This window comes from Ovis canadensis, chromosome 10 (genome assembly GCF_042477335.2).
Source record: "Ovis canadensis isolate MfBH-ARS-UI-01 breed Bighorn chromosome 10, ARS-UI_OviCan_v2, whole genome shotgun sequence".
In the NCBI taxonomy this organism is placed as follows: Eukaryota; Metazoa; Chordata; class Mammalia; order Artiodactyla; family Bovidae; genus Ovis; species Ovis canadensis.
Genome location: NC_091254.1, coordinates 86,493,433 through 86,506,948, shown reverse-complemented (window position 1 = coordinate 86,506,948; position 13,516 = coordinate 86,493,433). Strand labels below are relative to the sequence as shown.

The window sequence follows — 13,516 nt, the reverse complement described above, 5'->3', positions numbered from 1 at the left end:
AAAGAGCTGTCCAAACAATAGAAAAATATAGACACTATATAGCTGCAAAGCCTGAAATATTTATTATCTGGCCCCTTAGGGGAAACGTTTCCCAACTTCTGATCTAGAATATTAACTATATTCAACTCAACTTTTATGAGTACGCAATTATGCTTGTTGAAATTTTCTTAAGTGAAATACTGATTGAGAATATGGACTCTACACTTATTCACAGGATTTTAGAATATTATAGACTCCCAGTTACAATGATACACTGAATGTGCAATCCTTGCTCTTTCCCAAACTCCAACTAAAATGGCAGTGAAGAAATAAGGGTACGGACCATAGGATGAAGGAGAATGGACAGGAGAGTGAGCCCAGAGAGCAAGGTGAGAGTCAGTAACATCTGAAAGAAGGCAAGCAGCCAGCAAGGAAAAAGGAAAGGAAGGGAAAGGGAAGGAAAGGGAGGAGAAAGAAAGAGAAGAAGGGAGGGATGGGGGGAGGGAAAAAGGGAGCAAAGAAAGAAAGGCGGAAGGTATGAGCGAGGATGTGGAGATGGGAGCCCTTGTGCCCTGTAAGAGGAATGTGAAACGGCGCAGCCGCTGTGGACAAGAGCACAGACGGTCCTCAAAAACCACACACAAAATTACCACATGAAGCAACAACTCCGTTTCCAGGTGTACCTATTCAAAAGGAAGGAAAGCTGACTGCCAAGACGTGGACACAATCTAAGTGCCCGTCAACAGATGATGGGTACAGAAGATGTGGTGTGAAAAACAACGAAATCTTGCCATCTGCAGCAACATGGATGGACTGGGAGGCCATCAGGCTGAGCAAAGTGAGTCAGAGAGAGAAAGACAAATACTGTATAATATCACTTATATACGGAACCTTTAAAAATACAACGAACTCGTTATAACTAGACTCACTGATACAAAGAACAAGCTAACGGTTACCAGCGGGAAGAGGGAAGATGGGAGGGGCAATACAGAGGGAGGGGACCAAGCGGTACAAACTATTAAGGTATAACCCTGAAGAAAAAGAATGGAAAGCTGGTAACTGTATACCCATATCCAGAGCAGCATTATTCACAGGAGCCCAACAGAGGAAACAAGCTAAATGCCCACAGGCGGGTGAGTGGACAAATGAAAGGTGGCATATACAGACAACGGAGTATGAATCGGCCTTCAAAAAGGAATCGAATTCTGACAAATGCTACAATGTGAATGAGGCCTGAAGACACTATCCTAAGTGGAATAAACCAGACACAAAAGACAAACAGTGTACGTTTCCACTTCTATGAGGTACCGAGAGTAGTCACAGTTTTAAAGACGGACATTAGAGTGCTGGCTGGCCAGGTCTGAGAAGAGAAGGGGATCAGAAATGGGAAATAGCTGCATGATGGGCACCGCTTCACTCTGACATGATGAACAAGTTCTGGAGACGGCTGGTGGTGGTGGCTGCACCACGATGCCAATGCGCTTCACACCACTGAACCACAGGCTTCAAAATGGTTACAACGGGGAATTCTGATTTGTATATTTCACTACAATAAAAAAGTGAAACAATGAGGCAGCCAGGGAAAAACATGGTCAAATGTTTTTATGCAGAAAAACCTTCAGAGAAGATTATGGGTGAGAAAGTTTTTTATTATGTATTTGATATTCCCATATAAAAAGTCTATATAAAATTTGAGGGGGGGCATTTACTTTCCCTTATTTTACTATTCAGTTTTTAGGTATTTTAAGAAATGAAATGGGATTGGAAGCCCAATTTATAACACTGAACCTATTAAAAACAAGGAATCAAATATCAATGGCCCAACATATGAATCAAGGTTCAATGTGCTCAGTGATACAGGGACACTCAAACAAATCAAAACAGCCTTTCCTGGTTCTTCATCTTAAAATACTATCAGTTCCCAGAACCCGTGCCCATTTCTGTATCACTATACATGAAGGAGCAGCTCAACAAGAACTGGTTTAAGCAACATGCTTAGTTTCTTACATTATAAGATTTAATAACATTGAAAATAATAACTTGCCCTATTATCCATCCAGAGACAACACAGCTCATTATTTAAATAATATGCAAGCCTACATATGGAAGTATTAGACTTCATTCAAAAACATGTCAGTGTTTTACTAGTTTATTCAAAATTTGAATATGAGAAATGAAAGTCTAATCCTAAAACTGTCAAACAATTCAAATATGAGAAAATTAGCCCTGATAAAGAAAAATAACTATCATCTGGAGAAAAACATCAGAAAGCCAATTACAAATGACGCTGTAAACGGAGGCAGCAGGAGGCAAAAAGAACACCACCTCTGCGGAGGTACGAAAACCTTTTCATTCCTTAGCAGTGAAATGTGTATATTACCATACGTGAAACAGATCAGTAGTCCAAGTTCAACACATGAAACAGGGCACTCCAAGCCGGTGCACTGGAACGACCCAGAGGGATGGGGTGCAGAGGGAGGTGCCAGGGGGTTTGGGATGGGGGACACATGTACACCCATGGTTGATTCATGTCACTGTATGGCAAAAACCACCACAATATTGTAAAGTAATTAGCCTCCAATTTAAATTAATTAAAAAAAACTTTTCATTCTGGCCCTCAGCTAACCCAACTCTGTCCCTTCATTCATTCAAACTTTTACTCAGCCCCACCAGAGACTAAAATAGTAATAATAACAACAGTAAAATAGTGCCTATCCTTAAGAAGTTTACTATCTTCTGCACTGGATTGTGACCTTCGGCAAGTCACTGAAATACTCTTTGCTCCCTTTCGAGTAAATGTCAAAAGGAATGTTCACCCCCTTTCCACAAGTTTAAATTCAATGAGAGAGCACCACAATATGTTTAAGTACCAAATGAATGCACCCATGGATTTAGCAAAATTATGTTAAGTGCGATACTGGTTTTCTTACCAAGCAGTTGAAGAAATCTATCATTTCATTCATGTCTACCATTTAATCCACCACTTTGGACATTCATTCATGCCAGATATACCTAAGACATTCTGCAAGGTCTACCAAAGAAATGTTTCAGCCCCTAGTGTCACTGTCCACGTTAAGACCATGCTGCAGAGATGAGAGGCAGGGCATCCTCACTGCAGGAACCTGCACTGCGCTTTAAGGATAAAATCTCGAAACAAAACCTGTGTCTGACTACTCCATAAGACTGAAACAGAGGCGAAACTTCCCTGGTGGTCCAGTGGTTAAGAATCGGGCTCTCAATGCACAGGATGCGGGTCTGACCCCTCATCGGGGAACTAAGATCCCATATGCCACAGAGCAACTAAGCCTGCGGGCCCAGTGAAGACCCCATGTATCCCCAGCTGAGACCTGATGCAGCCAAATCAATCAATAAATTTTTTTTAAGTGAAATAGATGCAACTATTTCAGAAGACTATTTAAAAAGCGACAGCAACACTCTTCTTAAATAACAGTTTCCAACCCAAACAGTTCCAAATCTTAAAACTCCTGCCAAAAAATATCTATATGCCAGATGCAAAAACCACATCACCAACAGAGCGGTACTACAGTTAGCTGTGCTGCTACTGAGTTTTAATACATAAACATTTTTCTGTGTAAAAATGCATTTATAAAATACACCATGCATAAGTAATTTTCAAAATGTAAACCACATAATTTTTTAAAAATGAAAATGAGAAAAGGATGCCACAACCATAAATACTGTCAGCTATAACATAACAAAAAATGATGCATTGATACACCCGATGCCACTACCCAAATTATATTACAAACTCTAACATCAATTTCTAATCACAGGAAAAGTTGGAAAGATAAAGTACATTACGAAATTTAGAAGTCTGGAAGCATAAACATTTAATGAATTTTTTTATAAAGTCAGTTTAAAGCAATGAACTAAATTATGGGTGATATTTTAGAACTATGGAGAGAGGTTTCTGACACTACACAGGAGGCAGTGCTCAAGACCATGCCCAAGAAAAAGAAATGCAAAAAGGCAAAATGGTTGTCTGAGGAGGGCTTACAAATAGCTGTGAAATGAAGAGAAGCACAAGGCAAAGGAGAAAAGGAAAGATACACTCATCTGAATGCAGAGTTCCAAAGAATAGCAAGGAGAGATAAGAAAGCCTTCTTCAGTGATCAGTGCAAAGAAATAGAGGAAAACAATAGAATGGGAAAGACCAGAGATCTTGAGATCTCTTCAAGAAAATTAGAGATACCAAGGCAACATTTCATGCAAAAATGGGCTCAATAAAGGACAGAAATGGTAGGGACCTAACAGAAGCAGAAGATATTAAGAAGAGGTGGCAAGAATACAAAGAAGAACTGAACAAAAAAGATCTTCGTGACTCAGATAACCATGATGGTGTGATCACTCACCTAGAGCCAGACATCCTGGAATGCGAAATCAAGTGGGCCTTAGGAAGCATCACTACAAACAAACCTGCTGCTACTGCTGCGAAGTCGCTTCAGTCGTGTCCGACTCTGTGCGACCCCAGAGACAACAGCCCACCAGGCTCTGCCATCCCTGAGATTCTCCAGGCAAGAACACTGGAGTGGGTTGCCATTTCCTTCTCCAATGAATGAAAGTGAAAAGTCAAAGTGAAGTCGCTCAGTTGTGTCTGACTCTTAGCGACCCCACGGACTGCAGCCCACCAGGCTGCTCCTTCCATGGGATTTTCCAGGCAAGAGTACTGGAGTCGGGTGCCATTGCCTTCTCCACAAACAAAGCTAGTGGAGGTGACAGAATTCCAGTTGAGCTATTTCAAATCCTAAAAGATGTAGCTGTGAAAGTGCTGCACTCAGTATGTCAGCAAATTTGGAAAACTCAGCAGTGGCCACAGGACTGGAAAAGGTCAGTTTTCATGCCAACCCCAAAGAAAGGCAATGCCAAAGAATGCTCAAACTACTGCACAATTGCACTCCTCCCACATGCTAACAAAGTAATGCTCGAAATTCTCCAAGCCAGGCTTCAACAGTACATGAACCATGAACTTTCAGATGTTCAAGCTGAACTTTCAGATGTTCAAGATGTTCAAGGCAGAGGGACCATAGATCAAATTGCCAACATCTGTTGGATCATCGAAAAAGCAAGACAGTTCAATAAAAACATCTACTTCTGCTTTATTGACTATGCCAAAGCCTTTGACTGTGTGGATCACAACGAACTGTGGAAAATTCTGAAAGAGATGGGAATACCAGACCACTTGACCTGCCTCCTGAGAAACCCGTATGCAGGTCAAGAAGCAACAGTTACAACCGGACATGGAACAACAGACTGGTTCCAAATCGGGAAAGGAGTATGTTAATGCTGTATATTGTCACCCTGCTTATTTAACTTGTATGCAGAGTACACAATGAGAAACACTGGGATGAATAAAGCACAAGCTGGAATCAAGATTGCTGGGAGAAATATCAATAACCACAGATATGCAGATGACACCACCCTTATGGCAGAAAGTGAAGAGGAACTAAAGAGCCTCTTGACCAAAGTGAAAGAGAAGAGTGAAAAAGTTGGCTTAAAACTCAACATTCAAAACTAAGACCATGGCATCTGGTCCCATCACTTCATAGAAAATTGATGGGAAACAATGGAAACAATGACAGACTTTATTTTCTCCAAAATCACTGCAGCCATGAAATCAAAAGATGTTTGCTCCTTGGAAGAAAAGCTATGGCCAACCTAGACAGCATTTTAAAAAGCAAAGACATTACTTTGCAAGGCTATGGTTTTTCCAGTAGTCGTGTATGGATGTGAGAGTTGGACTACAAAGCAAGCTGAGTGCCGAAGAATTGATGCTTTTGAACCGTGGTGATGGAGAAGACTCTTGAGAGTCCCTTGGACTGCAAGGAGATTCAGCCAGTCCATCCTAAAGGAGATCAGTCCTGAGTGTTCATTGGAAGGACTGATGCTGAATCTCCACTACTTTGGCCACCTGATGCAAAGAACTGACTCATTTGAAAAGACCCTGAGGCTGGGAAAGATTGGAGGTGGGAGGACAAGAGGACAACAGAGGATGAGTTGGTTGGATGGCATCACTGACTCAGTAGACATGATTCCGAGTAAGAAGTTGGTGATGGACACGGAAGCCTGGCATGCTGCAGTCCATGGGGTCACAAAGAGTCAGACACGACTGAGTAACTAAACTGAACTAAAATTATGGGTGGTATTTTAACACACACAATAAAAATTGTACCTTTTACAGTGGCACAGCTCTTCAATCTTTTGATCTACAACAGTAACTACAGTAACTGCACAACTTGCTGGTCTAAAAGTCAGGAGACCCAGACTAACTCACTGTTTGCAAGAGACTCTCACTAACCCCCTGGTTATCTGAAGCAGTGAACATGGCCACACTAAATCTGATGTTTGGTAAATAAGATACCTGAAATAGAAGACCTACAGCTCTTTTCTCATAAACAAACACCTCTTAAAAAGATTCAACAGGCCATGATACCACATCACCCCATCCCTATCTACTATATATTCCCATCAACTATAATTTAAAGTCTATTTTCTATGGTTAATTATAAAACATCAGTGTTTTATATAAACTAAAATGATGATTGTCTCAAAACATACAGGTCTTCCTCAAATTATGGGAAGTGTACCATTTGAGAATCACTGCTACTTGCCACATTACCATGAAGAGGACATTTCTATTCAAATTCTGAATGCATTAGCAGTGTCTCACTTTCTCCCTTTCTGAATTTCACAAATAAATTACCATGTTTTAGCATTACTAATTTATGTCTTTCAGTGTAGACAATAAGTATTTTATTGGATATTTTGGGGGAAGAGCCATGTGTGGAATCCTTGTAGGGCAGTGAAGCTAAAGAAAAACAGGCAGTCATTTTAAACGCCATTAACAATATGCCATGGCCCTTAATGTTCCAATTTTTTTTTGTGAGATTAACGAAAGCAAATAATAAAGTACAAAATGAGTAGATGTATATGTTTCTGCAACTATTCTCACAGTAGCAAGAAAGAATATTTTTTTAAGACTTGCATTAGCTAAGGCAGTAGCTGCCACACTGCAGCACTGGAGACAACTCAGATCAGCGGGGAAGTGCGGGCTTGGGAGACCCGGCCACACAGCACAGGCCGTCAGCGAAAAGGAACCAGTGCAAACGGCCATGCCAACCACCTGTGACTTCCCAAGGCCAGCTCATCATCAAAAGTGCACATAATTAAGACAACCCTATTCACATACTAACTCTGTCTTTAGAGAAGTCTTAATTTTCAAAGACACAATATTTCTATATACCTTACACATGTGATCGTCCCCTATTTTCAAAGAAATCTTTATACACAGTTCTCTCATCTAGTCTTCACAGAATGCCCTTTTTGAGCGGCAGGGTAAAAACTGCTGGGAACATGCAGGTCACTTCTAATTTAAGCCTGCATTTTCTTACATAACTTCACCAATGTCACAGAATTATCAAGTGGCAAAGCTATGATTAAAATCTGGGTTTCCTATTATTCCAGAGAGTTAGTAACATCAGTAATAAAAATCTAAAAAGCATGAAGAAAAACATCATCACCAAGCCAAAACCTAACTACTTCTTGCTTATACAGTAAGTTACAATAGAGTAATTCTTCCAGTGAGCAGAACTGTATCTGACTAAAATTACATCACTCCTTACTCTGCAGGTTGACTTGTCACTCTTAACCATCCCACATAAAGGTGAGACCACGTAAGTAAATTAAAAAGGAATGAAGAGTATCACTGTCAAAAAGCTGATACAGTGACTCGTAAGAAAACCTTTAAGACCTCATTCACACCCTATTAACATGTATTCTGGTCATCTCATCTCTCACAGTCCTGTAAGATTAAACTGTCTACAAAGACAGTTGATGCTCCAGGCAGACACAAGCAAGCGATAAAAAGTAACAGATTAAGGGGCAGAGGGAGTCTAACCAACAATGAACAGGCAATGAACTGCAGGATTCCCCCAAAGACCTCCAAGTAACTATTACATCACTGCTCTCAAATCATCAAGAAAATTAAACTGTTATTCAGTGAAATCTATTTCAGAAGGCAGAAAAATATATACAGTACCTCCGTACCTGCAGGTTCTGCAACCACAGATATAAATATCTGGGAAAAAATTTTCTCAGAGCTATTCACAGCTATTCACAGAGCATCTGCATTACATTTACATAGTATTTGCACTATATTATGTATTATAAGTAACCTAGGGATGATTCAAGTATACAGGAGGATGTGTGTAGATTACATCCAAATACTATATCATTTTATATGAGGGACTTGAGTATCCACAGATCTTGGCATCCAAGGGGGTCCTGGAAGCAATCCCCTGAGGCTATCTAGGGATGACTATTAAGTCTCGATTACATTGAAAATTTTCTCATGTTCAGTCAGTTCAGTTCACTCGCTCAGTCGTGTCTAACTCTTTGCGACCCCATGAATTGCAGCATGCCAGGCCTCCCTGTCCATCACCAACTCTCAGAGTTCACTCAGACTCACATCCATCAGGTCAGTGATGCCATCCAGCCATCTCATCCTCTGTCGTCCCCTTCTCCTCCTGCCCCCAATCCCTCCCAGCATCAGGGTCTTTTCCAATGAGTCAACTCTTCGCATGAGGTGGCCAAAGTAATGGAGTTTCAGCTTTAGCATCATTCCCTCCAAAGAAATCCCAGGGCTGATCTCCTTCAGAATGGACTGGTTGGATCTCTTGCAGTCCAAGGGACTCTCAAGTGTTGTGTATTTACTTTATTAATCTATTTCACCCAGAATCCTGTAAACATTTTAAAATACGTTACTTAAACCATAAATACTATTTATTTTAAATGTTATCCCCAAGAAGAGCTACAAATCAGAATTCAGAAGACGGCCACTGCGTGTCTTGACTCCAAGATACAAACCTACTGCAGCATGAAACTGAGATAAAGCGTCCGCGAGCTGTCCAGCTGCGAGGAGCTTCTTGCCCAATTCGAGATGTTTCTCAACATCTGCATTTACTCCACATTCAGCACCTAAAAACAAACAAACAAAAAAATAACAAATTAACTTTCCATGAACCACAAGTGAACCCTCACAAATACAAAGTTAAAAATATAGTTGTCTGCTTCAGTTATCTACTCAGATGAAAAAAGTCACAGAAGCTGAAAAGTGAGCTAAAGAAAGCAACAATCAAGTACAGGGCTTCATTTTACAGTGTATAAGCCACCCGAAAATATACCTGTATTAACCTCATCAGTCCAAAGAACATACCTACTCTACAAAATACAAGGAAAATTGGGTAACACAGTAAGTAGCAAAAATACTTAAACTTTTTTGGGCAACAACAACAAAATTAGAACTGCTTTGTTTAACTAGAATCTCACTTTAATAAATATTAGAATCCACTATAATAATCAAGAACTTATTGAGCAACTACAGGGCACCAGGCACTGTTCTACATATTTGGGATAAGTTAGCGAAACAAACAAAAACCTCAGTCACTCGTGGCACCTGACATTACAGCAGCAGGAATCAGACATAAGTACGGGAGGTGAAAAGGAGAGCTGGGTGGAGGGTCAGGAGCAGTGGGGCTTTCAGTGTTAAACAAGGTGGTCAAGGGCCTCCCTGAGCAAAGACCTGCCTGAAGAAAGTGAGGACTCACCATGCAGGTATCTAGCTAGGAGAAGTTTGCCAAGAAGGACGACCAGCTAGTGCGAAGGCCTGGGGTCAGGCGCCTACAAGGTTAGGTTCCAGAAACAGCAGGGAGGGCTGGATGACCACCACAGAGCCAACGAGGGAGATGACAAATGAGATGGGGTCAGAGTAGTAGAGGCGCCTGACTATGTTCAGCTTTGGTTTCACTCTGAGCAAAATGGGGACCTACTGGGGAGCTGGGAGTAGACAGCATCATCTGACCGACAGGCCGATAATCAACCGACGTGCAGCCTCTCAGCTCCGCATCCATCCTCCAGTACGGACTGTAATAATGGACTGGGGTAGGTAAGCATTTCTCTTTACACTGAGCACATGTTGGGCTTTGACAGTAAAGGGCACTGAAGGAAGCTCCCCTCCTGGTTCCTGTGGCTGCCGTTCCTTTCTTCTGGCCCCTGCCGCGTGGTGTGCAGGGGGCCCACCTCCAGAGGGGCCCTGTCCTAGCCACGCATTCAGGGTCCAGTCCCTCGGCCACCTGGAGCCTCGGTCACGCACAACTGCCCACGAGGACACCACACACCTGAGAAGGTGGCTTCTTGCTTCCCCAGCTGCTGTGGACTAGCTCTAGCCCCGGCAACTCAGCAAACTTTCCTATCAACAAATGGGCTGCAACTGCACTGTCTCCAATGAGGTCTGCACCCCAGCCTTGGGGAGGGGACCCCTCCAGGCTGGCCCTTCCCTGGGGACTGCCTCTCGGTCCTGGACTATCCTCGGTTCCTTTGACACCACTGCAGTCACCCTCCTTCATAACAGTTCTTCACATTAAACTTCCTCTTTTAAAATAACCACGAGGTTTCTGTCTCCTGAAGAGAACCAGACTTTCATACACAATTGGTATCGGGAGTGATTCCAAGACACAGAGCCACAAAAATGGGATTTAAGGATTGGTTTGGTCATGCCCTTGAGCTTGAGCGCTGTTGCTGAATTCTGTGTCAACGAGAAATGAGTCAGTAATTTATAGCAGGTATAGAATTAATTAATGAAGATATCATTTGCAGTTGACATGCCACAAACTGAGGCACATGGCTGGGAAACCCACGTGGCTGCTGCCCTTGACCATAATGGCAGTACTGATGAAAATACGGACTGTGGGGTGACTCCTTGGAGCACACCAGAGTACTTAAAGAGGGAAGAAATGCTCAGGGCTAACTCCTAGCTGAGAGAGTCCACGGTAGCCCCTAAAACAAACTCTTCATTTTTTGTAGCCATAGAGATGATTTAGCTGGAAATCAAACACAAAATTTAATTTTCAGGATCGCTAGATTAAAACAATAGTTGAATTCAGAGTCTCTCCAAGTCTCTCCTAAGGTATCTAGAACATATTAGTAAAGAATGGGACCCTCAAACTTAAAATGGAGACATCTGGTTGTAACCTACATGAAATGGACCAATTTAACCTGCAAGTCCTTCTGATTCTGCCTTACCTACAGAAGCAGCTTGCCATCCACCGTCAGTGCACCCAGCCTTCCACCACTTAAAATTCCAAGGACAACCACTCAGGGCAGAAGCCAGGAAAGGGGATGCTCACTCAGACACTAACCACTCCGGATGTCACCAGGCAGGTATATGTACTGTGACCTGAAGAAAACAATTTACTACTTAATGCTCTGTCGTTACCTACGTGGGAAGGGAATCTAAAAAGATGGGATATATGTATAACTGAGTCACTCTGATGTAGAGCAGAAACTAACAACATTGTAAAGCAAAGATACTCCAATAAAAAACTGTAAAAAAAAAAAAAAAAAAAAGAAAGAAAAGAAAAAGTAGTTTATACACCAAAAGAATTGCAAGACTTTGCTAATAAACTAGCAGAAACTCATGGAACATGCATGGGAATGGATTGTAAAGGTTTATATTAAGAAGAGTAGAATATAATACTGTATCTGGTTTCATTAACTGATGTGCGCCCACCTTCTAGAATAGAGGTCAGCAAACTGCTTCTGTAAATAAAATTCTACTGGAACACAGTCACGCCCCTTCACTGTACCTGGCTTAATGCTGCTTTCGTGCTATAATGCAAAGTTGAGTAGTTTTGACAAAAACCACATAGCCCACCAAACTTAAAGACAACTATAATATATTGAGAAAAGTCTTCTGTCAAAATTATCTTAAATTTTTCTCAGTACTTACAGTTAAAAGTCTCAGTTACACGGAAAATCCTTATATTGGCTAATATGCATTGAACATTCTGCATTTATTAACCTATTTCAACCAGAATTGGTCAATATTTTTAAATTTTAAACAGCAAATAATATTTATTTTAAATTCTATCCCCAAAAGGGATTATACAATTAGAATTCACTAAGATGGCTGCTGAGTGTTTTGGTTCCAAGATACAAACTCTCGCAGCATGAAGCTGAGATAAAGCAGCAGCGAGCTGCCCAGCTGCAGGGAGTTTCTGATCAAGGAGAAATGGGCTCTGCTGCTACGGTGGCAAAGAGGGGTACCCCTGGACCCTAGGGGACTCTCTGGGGCCTCAGTCCTTCTGTGCCCAAGACTAAAGATTAATTTAAAACTATAGCAACCAAAAAACAGGGCAATTGAGCACTCAGACCCTTCAGAAATGAGGGTTTCAGCTACACCATCAGGTGAAGAAGCCAGAGGAGCGGAGGTTCCAGCAGAAGGCACGAGAAGTATGGGACAGGAAGTTAACAAAGGATGCCATATATATCAACTATGACCTCATGACTAATTACAGACTCAAGCCTGCGGTGGCTTTGTACATGTTCTCTCTGCTTGTTTATATGCATCTGTTTATTTGTATATATACTGTCAAGCCTCACAATTCAGATTGTCTCAGAATTTGCCCACTCACTAAAATTAATTTGTAACCCCCTAAAACTCATTTGTAATCTCCAAACTAATATTCAAGGCCCCCTGGCGGTCATTTGAGGACATGTGAATGTGCAGAATGGGGACACACTTGGGACAGGTGAAGAGCATGTTCTGAGCTGAAGTCAAACAAGGGGATTCTCCATCCTGTGTCACCTCTCATGTTATAAACAAGTGTTCTCTATGATTTTTTTCCTTCTTTTTCATTGATTTCAGTGTTTAAAACTGGCCCCCAAGCACAGTACTTCCTAATGTTCCTAAACGCAAGAGACCGTACTGGGCCTTTCAAAAAAATAAGTTTGGGGAATTCCCTAGTCGTCCAGTGGTTAAGACTCTGAGCTTCCACTGTCAGGGATGTGGGTTCAATCCCTCCCTGGCAGGGGAACTAAGGTCCTGCAAGCTGTACAGTGCAAGCAAAACACTTTCAAGAAAAGAAAACACGTTTGCCAAATAAGCTTCATTCAGACATGAATGATAACGCTGCTGGCCATGAATTCAATGTTAGACAATTATATTAAACAAGGTATTTTTAAACACAAAGTCACACAAAACAAGATTAGGTTTTGATCTGTTGACAAACATGTAGTGACCTGAGGCCTTGCAGGATCCTAAGCCCACATTTTCTCCCACATGCAGTGGTTCAATATTTGCCAATTCAACATTCATAATGACATACGGAGTATAACCACCATGAATAAAGAGAATCGACTGTCCTAACCAGATTTTGTCCAGTTTCCATTTTTATTTTATTTACAAGCTGTTGAAATTAACTTGACAATTTAGTTTTTCTATAACTAAGTACCGAACAGGACAGTGGTAATGCACACAGTGACTGTTGAAAACATATCTTCTCAACCAGGATACAGGTGAGCGTTTCTTCACTTACAAGAAGAGCTGCACCTTGTTAGGTAGAAGGTAAGACTCTCTTTGTTGTTCTACAGTTCAAATGCATGGAGAAGGTGCATATGGAAACTAAATGCCACAGCATTTCTCTTTCACAATGAACGTGATGTTAAGCTTTTCAGTGTGCTA

The 13,516-nt window shown here is 41.4% G+C and overlaps 1 protein-coding gene across 3 annotated transcripts in view; it reads right to left on the bottom strand.

Annotated features, from left to right (window-relative positions):
* The window catches only part of DNAJC3 (DnaJ heat shock protein family (Hsp40) member C3), a 61,474-nt gene that overhangs the window by 31,181 nt on the left and 16,777 nt on the right, over positions 1-13,516 (bottom strand). For 2 of the 3 annotated variants that reach the window (XM_069601919.1, XM_069601918.1), the window contains exons 2-3: positions 11,077-11,230; positions 8,863-8,973 (exon numbers count right to left, since the gene is read on the bottom strand). Coding sequence is in view for 1 of the 3 variants with exons in the window: in XM_069601917.1 (XP_069458018.1) it covers positions 8,863-8,973 (111 nt within the window). In the remaining 2 variants the exon portion in view is untranslated. The remainder of the gene's footprint in view (positions 1-8,862; positions 8,974-11,076; positions 11,231-13,516) is intronic. The other variant, XM_069601917.1, reaches the window with a different exon arrangement.